This window comes from Peromyscus maniculatus, chromosome X, assembly GCF_049852395.1.
Source record: "Peromyscus maniculatus bairdii isolate BWxNUB_F1_BW_parent chromosome X, HU_Pman_BW_mat_3.1, whole genome shotgun sequence".
In the NCBI taxonomy this organism is placed as follows: Eukaryota; Metazoa; Chordata; class Mammalia; order Rodentia; family Cricetidae; genus Peromyscus; species Peromyscus maniculatus.
In genome coordinates this window covers 130,029,523-130,048,687 of record NC_134875.1, presented here as the reverse complement: position 1 = coordinate 130,048,687, position 19,165 = coordinate 130,029,523, and the positions used below count along the sequence as shown (strand labels likewise).

The 19,165-nt window shown below is 42.4% G+C and overlaps 1 protein-coding gene across 3 annotated transcripts; it reads left to right on the top strand.

The window, feature by feature from the left end:
* The first annotated feature begins 961 nt into the window (after positions 1–961).
* Positions 962–15,401, top strand: Ddx3x (DEAD-box helicase 3 X-linked). Of its 3 annotated transcripts, none has more exons than XM_006976883.4 (17): positions 962–1,869; positions 4,844–4,901; positions 5,882–5,929; positions 7,106–7,238; positions 8,356–8,514; positions 8,594–8,693; positions 8,944–9,079; positions 9,412–9,497; positions 9,781–9,879; positions 9,987–10,147; positions 10,646–10,790; positions 11,158–11,302; positions 11,468–11,649; positions 11,746–11,863; positions 12,098–12,251; positions 12,523–12,662; positions 12,836–15,401. In XM_006976883.4, the coding sequence occupies exons 1-17, from the start codon at positions 1,825–1,827 to the stop codon at positions 12,913–12,915; spliced, it is 1,989 nt and encodes a 662-aa protein (XP_006976945.1). In that variant the 5' UTR covers positions 962–1,824; the 3' UTR covers positions 12,916–15,401. The 3 variants fall into 3 exon arrangements, with proteins under 3 accessions (XP_006976945.1, XP_006976947.1, XP_006976946.1); XM_006976885.4 differs by having other exon boundaries at positions 1,160–1,869; positions 5,885–5,929; XM_006976884.4 differs by having other exon boundaries at positions 1,161–1,869; positions 12,526–12,662.
* The last annotated feature ends 3,764 nt before the right edge of the window (positions 15,402–19,165 follow it).

Genomic DNA, 19,165 nt, shown 5'->3' with positions numbered 1-19,165 from the left:
GAACAAAAACCCTCCCCCAATTGTTATACAAATGAGTATTTTTAAAACAACAGGATTTTGTACTCTAGTGGACTCTCTAGACCAGAAAAATTGAGAACCAAAGCCGAAAAGCAACTTGCTTGGTGATTTAAAAACCGGAAAGGTAGCCGGCAGTGGTGGCCCACGCCTTTAATTCCAGCACTGGGGAGGCCGAGCCAGGATCTGTGGATCTCTGTGAGTTCGAGGCCAGCCTGGACTACAGCGTGAGGTCCAGGAAAGGCACAAAGCTACACAGAAAAACCCTGTTTCAAAAAACCAAAACAAGCAAACAAACAAACAAAAAACCTGGAAAAATAGAGGAATTGTGTGTGTTCTAAGGTATGTGATAAGAACTAGTTATTTGAATTCTGGCAGCAGAAGGCCTCTTGGGGGATGGTGGAGAGTTCTGTGTTTTGTTAAGCAGAGGGTCAGAAGTGGGTAAATTTTAGGTAACCTGTATGTGTGGCCACTGCCTGAAAGCTGAAGACTATTTTTTTTTTTTTTTGTTTAAGGGTCTGTGTTTTTGAATCTGAGACTTGGGGGTGGCCCGCCTAGAAGAGGGGGTCCACCAGAAGAGGCCCCTCTGATGACAGGCCCTTTTTTCTTCCTATTCCCTGTCCACTGTAGTAGCCCGAGAGGGGAGGGATCACCTCAGGCAGGTGTCCCCGTCCCAGCTCCTCCAGCAGGCACAATCGTGCCCAGCCACACACCCTCGACTCCCCGGGGTCCTAGGAAAGTTGTTCCAAACCTCCCAGGTCCCTAGCTGTGCCAGCAGCCTGGATCCGGGAGTGCCGCGCGGAAGGATACAGGGCCCTTCAATCAGCCACACACTAGCGGAGGCTCAGGGTCCCAGGAGGGTCCCAGATTGCCGGCTCTACATTCGCGTGAGATAGTCTCATTGTTCCTTCCTAGCGGGCGCGTGGGGGTGGCGTATCCGCTACCTAGGCAACGGCGCTATGAAGCCTCCAGCCACCCGCACATCCCCCACAGTCCCTCCCTGCCCAGGCGGACCCGGGTCCCCATCCAGCCTTTCCCCTGCCCCGCTCCTTCCCTCCTCCTTCTCCCCTCCCCCACTGGTCGTCTGGCCCCTCCCTCCCTTTCCCAGCACTTATTCAAGCCCGTTTCCCTTCTTCACAAAATGGCCACCGAGCTGGACACCCACGATCACGTGACCCGCCGCCCTCCGCGGCTCCCGGTCCCAATGTTGACTGCTATACGGAAAAGGTGCACCCGCAAAGGAGAAGGCGCATCAGGCCTGACAAAGCCCACTACATCATTTTCAAGCACGGCGACTGAGACGAGAGGAAAAGTGGTCGAGAGAAAGAGGAGAACTGGGTGCCTAGGGAGAAGCAGCAGCAAATAGGCCCCGTTTAAATCGTAGGGCTCCTTGCTAGAGGACGGACCGAGTTGATTTCTCGCGAGATCTCGAGAAAACACTAAGACTAGGGTATTAGCGGAGAACAGGGGAAAGCAAACCCAGGAGAACCAGACCATCCTTTAATGCGGGGGTTCTCTATGTACGGACAAGGAAGGGGTAACTGGGCGGACTACGAAATCTCACGGGAATAGGAGGAGGAGGAGGAGGAGGGCGCCGTAGCTAGGCAGAACTGCTAACGGCAGGGGACAACCTCCTAAGGGGCGGGCATACGTCTTACGTGCTGACGTAGCGGCCCTCCGAGTTTGTATATAAGATCGGTGGCCGCGCGGTGCTCTTCAAAGCCGCAGTTCTCCCGTGAGAGGGCCTTTGCGGTAAAGGCAGCATTTGCTCAGCAGCGGAAGACTCCGAGTTCTCGGTACTCTTCAGGGATGAGTCATGTGGCAGTGGAAAATGCGCTCGGGCTGGACCAGCAGGTGAGTTGCAGTGCTGACTGCATCAATTTCTCTCCCGACCTAGCCTGCTTTGTGGCGCAGCTCTAAGTTCTGCTTTTTCCCTCCCGTGTCCCCGATGTCTCGGGCCTCCGGGTGGCACTCTCTAGGGGCTCCGGAGGGACTGGATGCCTGCGGGGAGTGCTCGTGCGCCTTGCCCCTCCGGCTCGGCTCGGCTCGGCGCGGTATTGTCCCCGGCCCGAGCACAATGGCGGCTTTTGTGTGTGTGCGCAGGCGAGCGGAGGGGGAGGGGGCGCGCTCTCGGGCGCGCGCGCGCGCTCCCGAGTTGATTAGTGACCGGCAGGGGGTGGGGGGGGAGGGATTGCGCGGCGTGGCGGCGCGCTGGTGGAGGTGGGTCGTTTGGGTCGCGGGTTTCGGGGGCTCTCCGGCCCCCGTGGCGCCCGTGGCCGTGCTTTTTAACCCCGGGCGGCGGCGGCGGCGGCGCGCGGCTGAGCTAAGTGGCCGCGCCGCGCTGGAATGTGGGAGGGGGGCGCCGCGCGGGGGGAGGGGGCGCCGCGCGGGGGGGGGGAGGGGGACCGGGCTGAGCGCGGGCTAATGGCGGCCGTCTCCTTTGTGTGACGCAGGCTGGCTGTGCGGCGCATCCCTCCCCCCCACCTCCGCGGCCTGCCCGCCAGCGGGCTCCTGTGCATTTTAGCCGCGTTTCTTCCCCACCGCGGGCCCGGTGCGTCGCGGCAGGGGAGGCCGCGGTTCCCGAGTGGAAAGTTTTGTGACGCAGAAATTTCAGGGCGGATTGGGCGGGGGGGAAGGGGGGGGGGAGGGAGGGAGGGAGGCCGGGGCCGCTGCGTGCGCACTGGCGCCGGGCTTGGCGGTGACGCGAGCCGCCCGGCCCGGCCCTTGCTCAGCTTTTGGTGAACCACTGGCCGCGTAGCCCCGAACCCGGCACACCGGTCTTTCCTGGGCGCAGGGGAAGACTGCGCGCCTTGAGAGTGACGGCCCACTTGGGATCATCTAGATAGAGGCAGAATGTCCAGAATATGGCAACAGTTTTGTCTTTGACTTGTTGCCGCCGTTGAAGTAAAATTGGGATGTAGATCAGGCCTATTGTCTGATTCCTTAATAGAGAATCCCTTTCTAGGTTTAGAGGCAGAAGAGATCAGGATGTGCGATCTATCGTTGCCTCCTAGCCTCGGGCCAGTGACCCGCTGCACTAACACTTGTAACTTTATTGGTGCATAGATTAAAAAGGGAAAAAGAGCACCTCCTGGTGTCAAGGGCAGAGATTCATCTCCAGTTTTAACATTTTTTATCTAAATGATTATATTTCCAAGAGCCTTTCATAAATTTGTAATGGATTAGGAATTCCGGGTCGTTCAGGTTCTAAGTTTGTAATGAGTGCCAATTGTGCATTTGTAAATTTTGTTGCTGCTTAGATTAATGTTATCAAACGATAAATTTAAAAAACAGCTCGAATGGAAAGTGCATCCGCTTTCAGTTTTCAGTGACTGCTGAACTTTAAGCACAAATTTATGAATTAACATTTCCTTCAAATGTTTTTTTGGGGGGTGTCGCTTTTCATTTGCGGTTTATGCTCCTAAGGAGGTTAGTTACATTGACAATAGGATTCAGCACGTACAGACCCCTGCCATCAAGCCTCATGACCTGAGTTGGAGCTCCAGGAGCTAGCATAGGCAGGAGGATCTCTTGAGTTCGAGACCAGCCTGATCTATATAGTGAGTTTGATGTCCACCCCCCACTCCAGAACTCTAGCAGGCATACACATACACACATATGCAAATACTTTTTTAAAAACTTTTTTAAAAGCCCATGAAGATAGCATGTAGCATTTTTGTAGAATCTTGAAGCTTTTGAGTTACCAAAATAAACAGATGGGTAGACTTGAAAAGTTAAAGTCAGTTAAATGTTTTTTAGTAAGAACATCGAAGACTTCATGACTAGTTCTGTGAACTTACAGTTAAATGGGAGAATAGGAATTATTTCAGTTTTACTCCAACATAGCATTGTGGTGAGTGTATTGCCAAAATTTTGTTATTTATACAGTGCTATCCAATTTAATATTTTTGCTGTATTTGAGAATAAAGGAACTAAAGGATGGCTTGAATATTTGTCTTTATGTGTGCTTTTAGGTTTAAAGTAATACCAAATAGAAAGGTGGTGGAGTTTAGAAACATTGTAAAATTACTAAAATAAATTCTATACCCATTTAACATGTTTTTTTTGTTTTGTTTTGTTTTGTTTTTGGATAGGGTCTTACGTAGCCCAGGCTAGCCTGGAAGTCCCTCTATTGCTGAGAATGGCTTTGAAGTCCTGATCCACCTGCCTCCACTTCTGATACTGGGACTGTAGGCATGAACCATCACACTTGGTTTATGTGGTACTAGGATTAAAACTGGGCTTCATACATACATCAATGTGGGTGAACACTCTACCAACTGAACCATGCTTGGAGCACCTATTTTAAAACCATTTTGTTTGGCTACCTGACCACAAACTTTTAAAAAAAGGTGTTTTTATTTTGCATATATGCCTGCTTGTATGTATGTTGCACCAGGGTGTCCTTGGAGGCCAGAAGAGAGCAGTGGATCTCCGGGAGCTGCAGTTACTATTATTCTGAATTTGAAGGCTCATATCTGTGGTATCAGATACCAATATAAACATTCTAATGGTGGCACCAAAAATAAAGTCTCCAATTCTCTCCACTTGAAAGTAGTGTATAGAAGATCATGCAGTTTGAATACTGGGATTACAGGTGCCACCATGCCTGGCTAAATTTTTGAGATTCAGTCTAAGTTTAGATGGTCAAATAAGAAGTTTTTACTATAGAAAATTGTGCTTTTTGGTCACCTTCTGAATTTTCTTAATAGCTGTGGGCTCCATGGGGACATCTTTGAATGAGACTAGAAAACGGAGAAGGCACAATTAGCTTCTGTAGTGTGTTTCATTCAACATGAAGACTAAAAACAATCTGATTTTCTTCTAGTTTGCTGGCCTAGACCTGAACTCCTCAGATAATCAGACTGGAGGAAGTACAGCAAGCAGTAAGTAAAACATTTTATGGGTATATTGAATATCAGGACTTGATATCTTAATAGTCCTTGAATGTTAAATTTAATGAACACTATTAGAATGTGCTTTCACTGGCTAGAAGTTATAAGGTATGTAGGTCAGCGGTGAAGTTCTCCCTTGACTAGCATATGCAAGGCCCTAAGTTTCATCTCTGTCACTGCCGAAAAGACTATTAGTTGGCGCGGGAAACAGTTTATGCCTGTGTGTACAGGGTGCCTGCTCAGTGATGTTTAGATGTACATATGCATACTGTTTCTCTTGAGCCTGGTACTTGTGGTTAGGTGAAGTAGTGAGGTGGATTTCTGTGCTTGATTTCCCAGACCATGTTTCAGTTCACATTTCTTCCTACCCAGTTAACAATATATTTGTAAGCATTGGTGCAGATTTACCTTGCTACTAAGTGTTTTAAATTTAATGGTTTTTGCCAGGTTGAGAATTTTTTTAATCATCATCCTAACAAATCTCTCAACTACTTAATCCAGAAATACAAAGAAAATTAGGCTAAAAGGCTGCTAGTAGCCAGTTAACTATTAGCGCCCACTACCTCTCCCCCCCAATTTGTTTTGACACTGGGCCGCTACAAAGCCATGGCTATCCTGGTATTAACTATGTAGATCAAGCTGGCCTCACATTCAGAGATCTACCTGCTTCTGCTGGGATTAAAGGCATACACCACCACGCCCAGTCTTAACTACTAGGTTTAAAGTGATTTCCTCCCCCCTTTTGGGACAAAGTTTATGTAGGTAGGCTGGCCTTAATAAACTAGAGGTGATCTTCCTGCCCTGCCTTAGCTAGGATTATAGGCATATGCCTGGTTTAAAGTCAGATCTTGCTCACCAACCCTTTAAATTTGTTAGGAATGTTTTACTGTTTTATTTTTTTAATAGAAATTTTGATGAAAGCTTTTCTGTTGAAGGTATTTGGCATTTTTATTAATTTTATGTTCTTTCAGAAGGGCGCTATATTCCTCCTCATTTAAGGAACAGAGAAGCTACTAAAGGTGAGTCCTAAACACCACTTGGGTAAATCTAATTCTTGATTCATTTAGGAATTAGTCAAAACCTAGGGAAAACAAAGCAGCTTGGGAAATCTAAATTTCTATCAGGATTCATGTAAAATACTGGGACTTAATAACTTTGAAAACCCTTCTCTGATGTCACACCATGGAAATATGATTTATTAGTCCCCTAATCTGTTATAATTAGTTACATCTTGATTTTAATTTGAAAAAATAGATGAATGCCATGCTGTGTAATACAAACAACATGGAAATAATAAGTTGTTTTTGTCTTAGCATATATGACTAAATGAAGATGGACTTACTGCATGATAAGTTAAACCATCAGGCAAATTCTAGTGATTTGGGAGTGATTGTCTGATATGGAATAACAAGAACTCTGTTGTGGAAAGAAATTAGAAGCCGGGCGTTGGTGGCGCACGCCTTTAATCCCAGCTCTCGGGAGGCAGAGCCAGGCGGATCTCTGTGAGTTCGAGGCCAGCCTGGGCTACCAAGTGAGCTCCAGGAAAGGCGCAAAGCTACATAGAGAAACCCTGTCTTAAAAACAAAAAAAGAAAAAAGAAAAAAGAAAGAAAGAAATTAGAAGAAGCAGGATCTTAAATTTTACAACTGGAAGAGATCTGCAGAAGCAATTACATTCTTGATTGCTAGCAAAATTTGCACCAGGCAGAAGGAAATAACTTGTAAATATCTGACTAATAAGATGTTATTGAAGCTAGTCAACCCTACTTGTCTTCAACTACCTGTCCTTGGAGATTCCCACTTAGTTAAATATTTACATGTGACATTATTGGGAGCACATGTTTAACTAGCATTGTTAAACATATGCTATGTGTGGCTGTTTCTTTGTAAATTCATTCACACTTGTAAAGTGAGTGGAAGTTCAGACATGGTTATATGATAGAAGAGAGTGCCATAGTCACTTTGCTAAAAGCAAAGTTGCTGACCTCTTCTTAGAGATGGTATCAGATTGCATGGTCTGCTATACAGTACTTTCAAGTGGAGAGAATTGGAGACTTTAGTTATTTTTTGGTGCCACCATTAGAATGTTTATATTGGTATCTGATACCACAGATATGAGCCTTCAAATTCAGAAAGATTGAGTCCGTGTGTTAATAGGACTCTTTTGAGTTGTGGTGGGTTTGTTTTTATTTTTAGGATTCTACGACAAAGACAGTTCAGGGTGGAGTTCTAGTAAAGATAAGGATGCATACAGCAGTTTTGGATCCCGGGGTGATTCAAGAGGGAAGTCTAGTTTCTTTGGTGACCGTGGAAGTGGATCACGGGGAAGGTGAGTGAAATCACTTTACATGTATACAGTACTCATTGAGGAATTGATCATTAATTTGATGTCTTTCCCCTGACTGTCAGGGTAAATGTGGATGTTGGGAGTTTTTATCTACTTACTACCATTTTCTTAGCTGCAAGATTAAACCTATTACATAAAAATTAGATACATGAGTTGAGTTCAAGTCTAAAAATGAAATGAGTTTTTCCATTTCTCTAGCTTTATATTATCTATTTAAAAAGTAATTTCATATATTATTGAATGGCCTAATTTGCTTGAGCTCTTTTGAACTCTTAATGGCATGTTTTTGTTTTTTTTGTTTTTTTTTTAAATGCTTCATGTTTTTGATTATACAAGTATGGTGAGCTGACCCCATGTGCTGTGGTTAGTCTCATGTATCCAGATTTTTGACAAATAGATCTAAAACTAAACATCTTTATTCAGGTAAGGATTTTTTTTTTTAACTTTTATTTAAAAAGCTGTCACATGAAATATCACTTAAGTGACTTCATAGTATAACCTAAACAATTGTTGTTTTGGGTATTTTTCTTATTTTCAAATCTTTACTACTAACACTTTGAAGACATGGGCTATATGCCACTTTAAATCTTTTAATCATTATTTTGCTTTTCGAGACAGGGTGTCTCTGTGTAGCCCCGATTGTCCTGGAATTCACGCTGTAGACCAGGCTGGTCTCGATCTCAGAGACCTGCCTGCTTCTGCCTCATGAGTGCTGGAATTAAAGGCTTGTGATACCAGTAAAGCCTTAAATCTTTGTTTTTTGTTTTTATATCTTGAGCAGTTTCCCCTCCCCTCTTCTAGTCCTCACCCTCTACCTCCCCTCTTTCCCTCCACATCTACTCTTGCTACTCTTCAGAAAAAGGCAGTAAAGCCTTAATTCTTAATGGTAGAATGTATAAGGCATAATTGGGCTATGGCTGTAAGAATAAAGGAATATACTGGCTTAAAAATGATACAATCTGGTAACTAACCTTATTTATCTTTAAGAATAAAACAAATTGAATGAACAGTTGACATCTCCATATGAGGTAGTTTTTTTCTGGAGTGGTAATACGATCTGATATGGGTAAGATTCTAATTTATTACTTTTGATGCTCAGGTTTGATGACCGTGGACGGGGAGACTATGATGGCATGGGCAGCCGTGGAGACAGAAGTGGCTTTGGGAAATTTGAAAGAGGTGGAAACAGTCGCTGGTGTGACAAATCCGATGAAGATGACTGGTCAAAACCACTCCCGCCAAGTGAACGCTTGGAACAGTAAGTTTTTGAAGTATGCAATTTTGAGGAAGTCTTTGTCTCTGGGATTGCATGGGCACTTACTAAATCTTTATTTTAGGGAACTCTTTTCTGGAGGCAATACTGGGATTAACTTTGAGAAATATGATGACATTCCAGTTGAAGCAACAGGCAACAACTGTCCTCCACATATTGAAAGTGTAAGTATTTCTTTTCTTAAACTGCAGAGAAGATGACTAGCTACCCGTTAGTTTGTGGAAAGGGAAACATTGGTGAGTTTAGTTACCACTGTTTTCCTGGAATAGGAAATGTGTCAGGTTTAGAAGCCCAACTGAAGTAATTGTATGGAAGTTACACTTTTGCTATTTGTTGTCATTCACGTATTAGTATAAAACAGGGTGCCTTCAGATAACATTTCTGCTTACTTTGTGCCATTGAATTTTCTGACAGTTCAGTGATGTTGAGATGGGAGAAATTATTATGGGAAACATTGAGCTTACTCGTTATACTCGCCCAACTCCAGTGCAGAAGCATGCTATTCCTATTATCAAAGAGAAAAGAGACTTGATGGCTTGTGCCCAAACAGGTAAGCTCATTGGATAAGGAAAGAAGCACATACTAGGTATTTGTGGGTGGCTTGTGTGCCATGAACATTTGGCAGTACTCAATCAATTCTATTGTTTGTAGTGTCAAAGCCATAGATGATACATAATTATGTCTGCATTCTGTGAATCCTTTTTAAAATATAACGGTTTGTCCCTAAATTTCCTGACTCTTGTTTTAGTCAGCTAAAGAGGTTCCATGAAATTTTTGAGAGGTTTGGTCATAAAGTAAAACTACTAATTAACTCCCAGTGTTGATTCAGATGTAGTAAGCATGGTTTTATTGTGGTCAACTGAACGTGCTTTCTCTTAACAGGCTCTGGAAAAACTGCAGCATTTCTCTTGCCCATCTTGAGTCAGATTTATGCTGATGGGCCAGGAGAGGCTCTGAGGGCCATGAAGGTAATTCCCCAATGCTGGGAATAGGATTTTGTATGCTAAACACATGTTCTGTCATCAAGCTATATGTCCAATTACAATGTTTCTTTATAAAAACTGAGTTATTGTTAAACTTGTAGGAAGCTCTTGAGCATCCCAAATGGTGCTTAAGACTAGTCTAATGAAGTTTTATGGTATAGTATATAAATTGCAAAAGAAAATGAACTTTCTTTTTAAAAGGTAATGTAAATTTTTATAGATGAATTTATGTGATAAGTTAAAGCAGACTAACATGTCTATTTATTAGGAAAATGGAAGATACGGGCGCCGCAAACAATACCCCATCTCCTTGGTACTGGCACCAACGAGAGAATTGGCAGTGCAGATCTATGAGGAAGCCAGAAAAGTAAGTGCATTTTTGTAATTCATAGCTTTCCCATTGGTTCTAATAAAATATTTTATGGCCATGTAAAAATCTTGACATTGAATTTGATGGAGTTTCTTTGTTTATAGTTTTCATACCGATCTAGAGTTCGTCCTTGTGTGGTTTATGGCGGTGCTGAAATTGGTCAACAGATTCGAGACTTAGAACGTGGGTGCCACTTGTTAGTAGCTACTCCGGGACGTCTAGTGGACATGATGGAGAGGGGAAAGATTGGATTAGACTTCTGCAAGTATGTATTTGCTAGCATTGTCTAAATACATAAAGATTGATGAGAAGTGGCTTACAGAAAGTTAATTCATCATCATTCCAATTAGTGTTGAAAAGGCAACTAATGTTTTAGTAGAGGCTAGTAACTAGTTCTAAGGCCAAAGCGGGGACCAGCAATATGGTTCAGCAGGTACTTGCTGCCAAGCCTCCTGACTTACTCAATTGCCAGAACCAACATGGTGGAGGAAAAGTTCCTCTTGCAGATTGTCCTCTGTGTGCCATATACACGTGTGTACACACTGAAGTGGAAAAAGATAATTTAAAAAAAGTAAGCTAGTTGACTCTTGATCTTCAGTGATTTAAACTTAGCAAGAATCATTTGTTTGCTACATAACTTTTTAAAATGCAGTGTTAAACATTAACTACATTGATTATGTCATTTAAGTTAATTGACAGATAAAGCCATAAATTACCTTTTTTTTCCCCCTCCCAAAATCTTAACAAAATGTTTTTATGACAGATACTTGGTGTTAGATGAAGCTGACCGGATGTTAGATATGGGGTTTGAACCTCAGATCCGTAGAATAGTTGAACAAGATACTATGCCTCCAAAAGGTGTCCGCCACACTATGATGTTTAGTGCTACTTTTCCTAAGGAGATACAGGTACTATTAAACAATTTTCACTTACTTAAAGATTTCCTATTTCAATAGATATTTTGAGGGTTTTGTTATGTAGACCAGGCTGGCCTGTGACCCTCCTGGTGCTAGGATTAAAGGGGCATGTCACTATACTTGACCAAAAATGCAGGTTTATTTGGGGAGGGGAGTGGGAAAATAAAGTTGGGGAGGGCTTGCAAAACGGCTCAGTGAGTAAAATTGTTCGTTAGCTGAGTTAGCTGAACTCGGTACCTGGAACCCCCAGGATGAAAAAGGACAGCCAATTCCCTCAAGTTGTCCTCTTTCCACATGAACTTACCCACAAATACATGTAATAAGACTGCAGAATTAAAGAGTGGCTTTTCTTCTTCAGATGCTGGCCCGTGATTTCTTGGATGAGTACATTTTCCTGGCTGTAGGAAGAGTTGGGTCTACTTCAGAGAACATCACACAGAAAGTGGTTTGGGTGGAAGAAATGGATAAACGGTCGTTTCTGCTTGACCTCCTAAATGCAACAGGTGAAGTCAGGAGCAGTTCAGGCTCGCTAGACTCCTTATGTGACGAGAATCCTTGTGTATTATTTCCTCCCCACCCATCCAAACATTGTCAAATGTCCGTTTGATTGTCTTAAGTTAATACTTAATAGTTACTAATAGTGATAGACACCTTATTTTCAAATTCAGGCAAGGATTCCCTGACCCTAGTGTTTGTGGAGACCAAAAAGGGTGCAGACTCTCTGGAGGATTTCTTATATCATGAAGGATATGCTTGTACCAGTATCCATGGAGACCGTTCTCAGAGAGATAGAGAAGAGGCCCTTCACCAGTTCCGCTCAGGAAAAAGCCCAATTCTAGTGGCTACAGCAGTATGTATAATGCTATGTATATTTTTTATTCTCAAGTTTATTGTGTCCAAATACTTGATTTTAGTGGGCCATATTATAACAAAAGTTATATTTCAGGTAGCAGCAAGAGGACTGGATATTTCAAATGTGAAACATGTTATTAATTTTGACCTGCCTAGTGATATTGAAGAATATGTACATCGCATAGGCCGTACAGGGCGTGTAGGAAACCTTGGTAAGTGTTTGATACCATCTATCCAGATTGTTATTTTTCCTTGTGATATGCATGGGAAAGAATGTTTATAGTTTTTGTTGGTTTGAAACAGTGATTATGTAGACCCGACTGGCCATATATATTGGTTAAATAGCTGATAGTAGTTTTTTGTTTATTTATTTTATTTTAATTATCTGAATGGGCCGCTACCTTTCTGGAAGATCTTTTATTTTTTTTTCCTTGGAACTGTTCTAGGTCTTGCCACCTCGTTCTTTAACGAAAGGAACATAAATATTACTAAGGATTTATTGGATCTGCTTGTTGAAGCAAAACAAGAAGTGCCGTCTTGGTTAGAAAACATGGCTTTTGAACACCACTACAAGGGGAGCAGTCGTGGACGTTCCAAGAGGTAAGGTGTATATACATGGAGATACGTGTATGTGTACATGATGATGAGGTGTATTATTTCCCAGTGTTGTCATTAAAATTTGTTTAAAATAAATAAGCTAGTGTCAGCCCGTCGATGCTTACTAACACCTTGAAAACACTTGGGAACGTATGGCTGGAGGGGGGTTTGTGAATCAGAGTTGCAGGTTAATTCTTAGGAAGCTGGGCAGGAGTTGGGCAGAACGCCTGCCTGCCTTCCTCTCTGTGACCCCCAATCTCCCCGTCCCTTGCAGCAGCCGCTTCAGTGGAGGCTTTGGCGCCAGAGACTATCGACAGAGCAGCGGTGCCAGCAGCTCCAGCTTCAGCAGCAGCCGTGCAAGCAGCAGCCGCAGTGGTGGAGGTGGCCATGGCAGCAGCAGAGGATTTGGTGGAGGTGAGGTTTGTTTGAAATCTCAAGGGAGTTTTGGGAAGGCTGTCTTAAACACAATTAAGACGATTCAGGGAAATGCAGCACTACAGATTGCTTTTCATGACTTTTGAAGGAAATGGTTGTGCTAACAAGATATCTTAATTAATTTCTTTTTTTCTTTTTGATTCTCTCACTAGGTGGCTATGGAGGCTTTTACAACAGTGATGGATATGGAGGAAATTATAACTCCCAGGGGGTTGACTGGTGGGGTAACTGAGCCTGCTTTGCAGTAGGTCACCCTGCCAAACAAGCTAATATGGAAACCACATGTAACTTAGCCAGACTATACCTTGTGTAGCTTCAAGAACTCGCAGTACATTACCAGCTGTGATTCTCCACTGAAATTTTTTTTTTAAGGGAGCTCAAGGTCACAAGTAAAGATGAAAGGAACAATCAGCAGCCCTGTTCGAAGGTGGTTTGAAGACTTCATTGCTGTAGTTTGGATTAACTCCCCTCCCGCCTACCCCTATCCCAAACTGCATTTATAATTTTGTGACTGAGGATCATTTGTTTGTTAATGTACTGTGCCTTTAACTTTAGACAACTTTTTATTTTGATGTCCTGTTGGCTCAGTAATGCTCAAGATACCAATTGTTTTTGACAAAATAAATTTACTGAACTTGGGCTAAAATCAAACCTTGGCACACAGGTGTGATACAACTTAACAGGAATCATCGATTCATCCATAAATAATATAAGGAAAAAACTTAAGTGGTAGCCTGCATTGGGGCTTTTCAATACTTGCAGATTGGGGGAAAACAAACAACAAACGTCTTGAAGCATATTAATGGAATTAGTTTCTAATGTGGCAAACCGTATTAAGTTAAAGTTCTGATTTGCTCACTCTATCCTGGATAGGTATTTAGAACCTGATAATAGTCTTTAAACAAGCCATTCCAGTCATGATGAGGTGATGTATGAATACATGCATACATTCAAAGCACTGTTCTCAAAGTTAATGCAAGTAAATACAGCAATTCCTCTTTCAATGTTTAGGCAGATCGTTAACTATGAGCTAGCCAAATGTGGGCATGTTATTACAGGGAAAGTTTAAAGGTCTGATAACTTGAAATAGGTTTTTAGGAGAATTCATCTACTTAGACTTTTTAAATGCCTGCCATAAAAGAAATTGAAATGGTAGAATGGCTGACCACAGCAATGACCAGCCCTCACTTAGGGCTCTGGATGATTTTTGGTCTAATAACGCATGCTAGTGTTGATGTTTTTTGGTCAAGAGGGGATGAACAGGAAGAATTATGCAGCAGGCTTTATTTTAAATGCCGATTCACATTACTCTGTTCAAGCTGCGTTGAGATGTTAAACTGGCTTACTATAGACTTTGTAAAAAGTGGCTCCAGAAGAGTAACAAACTGAAATCTGAGATCACACAGGTTGGAAATATGTACATAACTGCACAAGGTGTCAATTCTGCTCAACAGTGCAGTTTAGTCAGTTTTAGTTGCATAGGTTTCCATTGTATTTATAGTCTGTTTATGCTAAATCTGGCCAAAGATGAGCATTGTCCACCACTAAAATGCCTATGCCACTTGGAATTCTGGGCAAATTTTGTGACCAGAATGCAGTGATCAAAACGCTCAATCTTTTTACAGTGGCATAGGAAGACGGCAAAAATTTCCTAAAGTGCAATAGATTTTCAAGTGTATTGTGCCTTGTTCTAAAACTTTTATTAAGTAGGTGCACTTGACAGTATTGAGGTCATTTGTTATGGTGCTATTTCAATTAGTCTAGGTTTAGGCCCTTGTACATTTTGCCCATAACTTTTTACAAAGTACTTCTTTTATTGCACATTCAGAGAATTTTATATATATGTCTTGTGTGCGTGTCCTTAAACTTCCAATCTTATTTTGTCTCTTGGAGATTGTTGAACGCAGCTTGTCTAGGAAAGGGATGGGACTAGATTCTAAAATTTATTTGGGACCATGGGAATGATAGTTGGGAAGAAAACTTTGCACACGACAGATTTCTAGATACTTTTTGCTGCTAGTTTTATGTAATATTTATTGAACATTTTGACAAATATTTATTTTTGTAAGCCTAAAAGTGATTCTTTGAAAGTTTAAAGAAACTTGACCAAAAGACAGTACAAAAACACTGGCACTTGAATGTTGAATGTCACCGTATGCGTGAAATTATATATTTCGGGGTAGTGTGAGCTTTTAATGTTAAGTCATAATAAACTCTTAAGTCAAATTAAGCAGACCCGGCATTGGCGGTGTAGCCATAACTTTCTGATGTTAGTAAAACAAAATTGGCGACTTGAAACTAAATCATGCCAAGGTTTTGATACACTTGTCTTAAGATATTAATGAAACACATCAAAACACTGATACAAAGTGTCCAGATTCTCAGATGTTTGTTGTGTGAGTTTTGTTTAGTTGTATTTTTTTTTTTCAGTGAATGTCTGGCACATTGCAATCCTCAAACATGTGGTTATCTTCGTTGTATTGGCATATATTCAGTGACTTGTACATTCGGCAATAGCATTTGAGCAAGTTATATCGGCAAGCAATATTTTCAGTTACGTTTCAAAAATAAGAATGAGTTTAAACTTGCTGAATGTAAAGATTGACCCTCAAGTCACTGTAGCTTTAGTAGTTGCTTATTGTATTAGTTTAGATGCTAGCACTGCATGTGCTGTGCATATTCTGGTTTTATTAAAATAAAAAGTTGAACTGCACAGTCTCCTTTGTTGTTGTCAATTGTGGTTTACTTTTAGAGGTGAAAATAAAGTTGTGCTCTTGCCTGAATTGTAATGTGTCATTGATTGTTCATTTTTTTTTTAAATGCCTTTGCAGACAGAAGGGCTGCCCTGTGTATTTGATAAAGCAGTGTTGGAATACTGGGTGATGGGATATGTGTGTGTGTGAGAGAGAGGTGGAAGTTGAAGGGGATGTGTGTATCTGTTAAGCATACTTTGGTTTTTGGTTTTTTGATACGGGGTTTCTTAATATATCCCTGGAGTCAGCTACCCTCTTAACTCCTGAATGCTGGGATTAAAGGTATGCACCACCACTGTTGGTGCTGTGCTATTAAACATCTTTTTTTTTTTTTTGTATTTCAAGACGGTTACTTTGTGTACCCTTGGCTGCCCTAGAACTAGATCTTAGACCAGGCTGGCCTTAATTCACAGAAATCTCCCAAGTGCTAGAATTACGTGCCACCAATGTGAGTCATTTTTAAAAAGTATTTGATAGGAAAGGTCGCTGAACAGTACAGGGATGAGTTAGGTAAAAGGTGTCATCTAGCCGGGCGGTGGTGGCGCACGCCTTTAATCCCAGCACTCGGGAGGCAGAGCCAGGCGGATCTCTGTGAGTTCGAGGCCAGCCTGGGCTACCAAGTGAGCTCCAGGAAAGGCGCAAAGCTACGCAGAGAAACCCTGTCTCGAAAATCAAAAAAAAAAAAAAAAAGGTGTCATCTAACATGGTTAAGTCTCTACTTGGCGAGATCCATTACAGTCCAATTGTTATAGGCTATTAAGTTGGGGCAGGTGTGAGTCTGAACTGCAAAGTTCAACCGTATTTTCTTGGTCAAAATGCTTTCAAATGTCTGTACTGTTCGAGGTTAATATTTGGTCCCAAGTCCAGTCTCCAGTATACAGAGTTTTGCCACTAAGGAAAGAAGGTTCCAGAGTGAGGCACAGTGGTGCATCCCTACCAGCACTAGGCAGGCAGGCTGGTCTACCAAAAACACTGGGTTCTGGGTAGTGCTTTCAAATCCTTCAAACTTCAAGGTAGTGAACCTAAGCTAGTTTTGATTTGTGTAGGTAGGAAAATGAATTCGTAGTATGAAGGGTTAGGATTGAGAAGTACTATAGTTAATGTGAGAACTGAAGTTGAATAAAGGGCTGTTTATGGGAGTTTTGAGAATTACCTTTTCTATTGTGCACAGCTAGATACCTGGTATAGCAGCATTCTTGAGAAAATCATTTTAGAATGTGTTACATTGCTATGGTTTGTAAGTATATGTTGCTCTCAGGTCTCAGTGTTCCCTCCCCACCATTTTTTTTAGTCTCCATGGCTAACCTTGAACTTGCAAATATCCTGCCTCAGCTCCCCCTTCTCCCCCAGACTGGGTATCTCTGTGCCCCTGACTGTCATAGAACTCTAGACTAGGCCTCTGCCTCAAGCGCTGGAATTAAAGACTGCACCAGCCACCACTGGACATTTTCAGCCTCTCTTTTTATTTGTATCCATTGATGTTTTGCTTGCATGTGGGTCTATGTGAGGGGTCAGATCTTAGAGTCACAGGTGGTTTGTGAGCTGTCATGTGGGTGTTGGGATTTGATCCCTTGTCCTGTGCTCCTAACTGCTGAGCTCTCTCCAGCTCCGGGGCCTCAGCTTTTTTGAGTGCTTGAGTTACAGGTGTGCAGCATCATGCTCATGTTTGTTTCTTAAACGAGCCCCAGCAAGTTCTATTAAAATCTTTGCTGGTTTACTTTTCACCAGTCTATTCTGAGATGCTTTTAAACTCAGTCTCCTGGGTGTGCGTACTTGAGTATTTTTGTATATTGTCCTCAATTCAAGGCTAGCACTGTAATGATGGACACTAGTTTTGACCAGCATGACTATTCTAGTTCAGATTGCTTCAGAGTGGCAAGGAGATCCAGTTTCATTTTGCCCCGTCTTTAGTGTCTGTATCTCATGGTGTACTTTATGATTTTCATAACAAGTTGGAGTCTAGAGGTGGTGGGCTACAGACATTTTCGTCTTTGCAGCCACCATCTTCCTGCTTTAGGAATAGGACAGCCCCCAACCATGAGTGCCCTCCAAGATTGCCTGGCAGAAAGAAAGGCTCGAAGTGTTTCTAAAAGCTGTGTGCTCACATGTTGAAAATAACGGCTTAAACAGTACACATTGCGCCTGGCTGGTTCCCTTTTCCTTTACACAAATGATTTTGAATGGCCCCACGATGTTCATAGTGGTCATTCACCTATGACGTGCCAGTTACATACAGATCTATAAGGGGTCGGCTTTGTTTCATCTTGGTTGATTAAGCACACTTTCAGGTCTTGCCCTCATATCAGTTTGTGGTCAGTACATGGCATATTGTGGAAAGGGTATTTTGTGACCTATAAAAAAAATTCCAAAATTTGTGAGCTTGACATGTCCCCAGAATTTTAATGGAGGAGTTATCTGCCATGTAACTAATTCCAATTCTGAAGGTTTCCCCAGGTGAAGATGCATATAAGTTTGTGTGACAGTTACTAGCACTATTGATTGTCCTGAAGCTGAAACAACTAACTAGTAGATGAGAAGTACTATGCTCTGGGGGTTGGTCACTTCCCCAATCCTCCCCCCACCACACCCTTCTTTTAAAGGTCTATTTCTTTTTCCCCCTAAACTTTATTATGTATACAGTGTTCTGTCTGCATGTGTGCCTGTATGCCAGAAGGCGGCACCAAATCTCATTACAGATGGTTGTGAGCCACCATGTGGGTGCTGGGAATTGAATTCAGGACCTCTGGAAGAGCAGCCAGTGATGTGAACCTCTGAGCCATCTCTCCATCCTTCAATCCTCCCTTTTTTAAAGGATCTTCTATGGGCATGTGACATGACTACTGTGATACATCTATCCTGGCTGGAGTTGTGTGGATGAACTTCCGCTCTCATCCCAAGTATCGTAACAGTCTTTAAGTGCTGAGGTTCATTTAGGGCAGTGGTTCTCAACCTTCCCAATGCTGTGACCCTCTACTACAGTTCCTCATGGTGTGACCGCCAACCATGAAATTCTTTTCATTACTTCATAACTAATTTTGCTGCTGTTAGGAATTGTAACAAAATGCAGGATATCTGATATGCGACCCCATGTGAAAGAGTGTTCAACCCCTCCTAAGGAGTCAAGACCCACAGGTTGAGGACACAGTCCATTGATTGACTTGCTGTCTGGCCCATTGGAGAAGGCTGTGAATTCAGATTAGTTCATCAATTACAAAGAGCTTAATTTCCCCTCTTTTGGTTCTCAACTTTGTAGTGTAAGAGAAGTACCTGGGAAAGATTCTAGAGCAGCCTGTCCTAACATTCCCTTGGCTTCATTTGTGTGCATGTTACCTGCACGAGTGTGTGAAGCTCTATGTAGTTTTCCACACGTACATTTGTATGACTCCACAGACTGCTAAATGTCACAATCTTTTTTGTTCTGTATCTCTTGTATTTATAGCCACATCTTTAAAATGTCATTTCACAATTGTTACGTAATGAAGTATGTGACCTTTTGAGCTTGGCTGATTTTCGCTCAGCGTAATATCCTTGATCAGATTGTTTCAGATTGGTCCTTTTTACTCTCACTACTTAGCAATGTGGGTCTGCAAGTATTTGCCTAGCTAGTGAAAGAACAACCTTGGCTGCCTCTTCTACTTCTTCCTCCTCTACTTCTACTTTTTTGTTTGTTCTTTTTTTGAGACAGGGTTTCTCTGTGTAACAGCCCTGGCTGTCCTAGAACTCACTCTG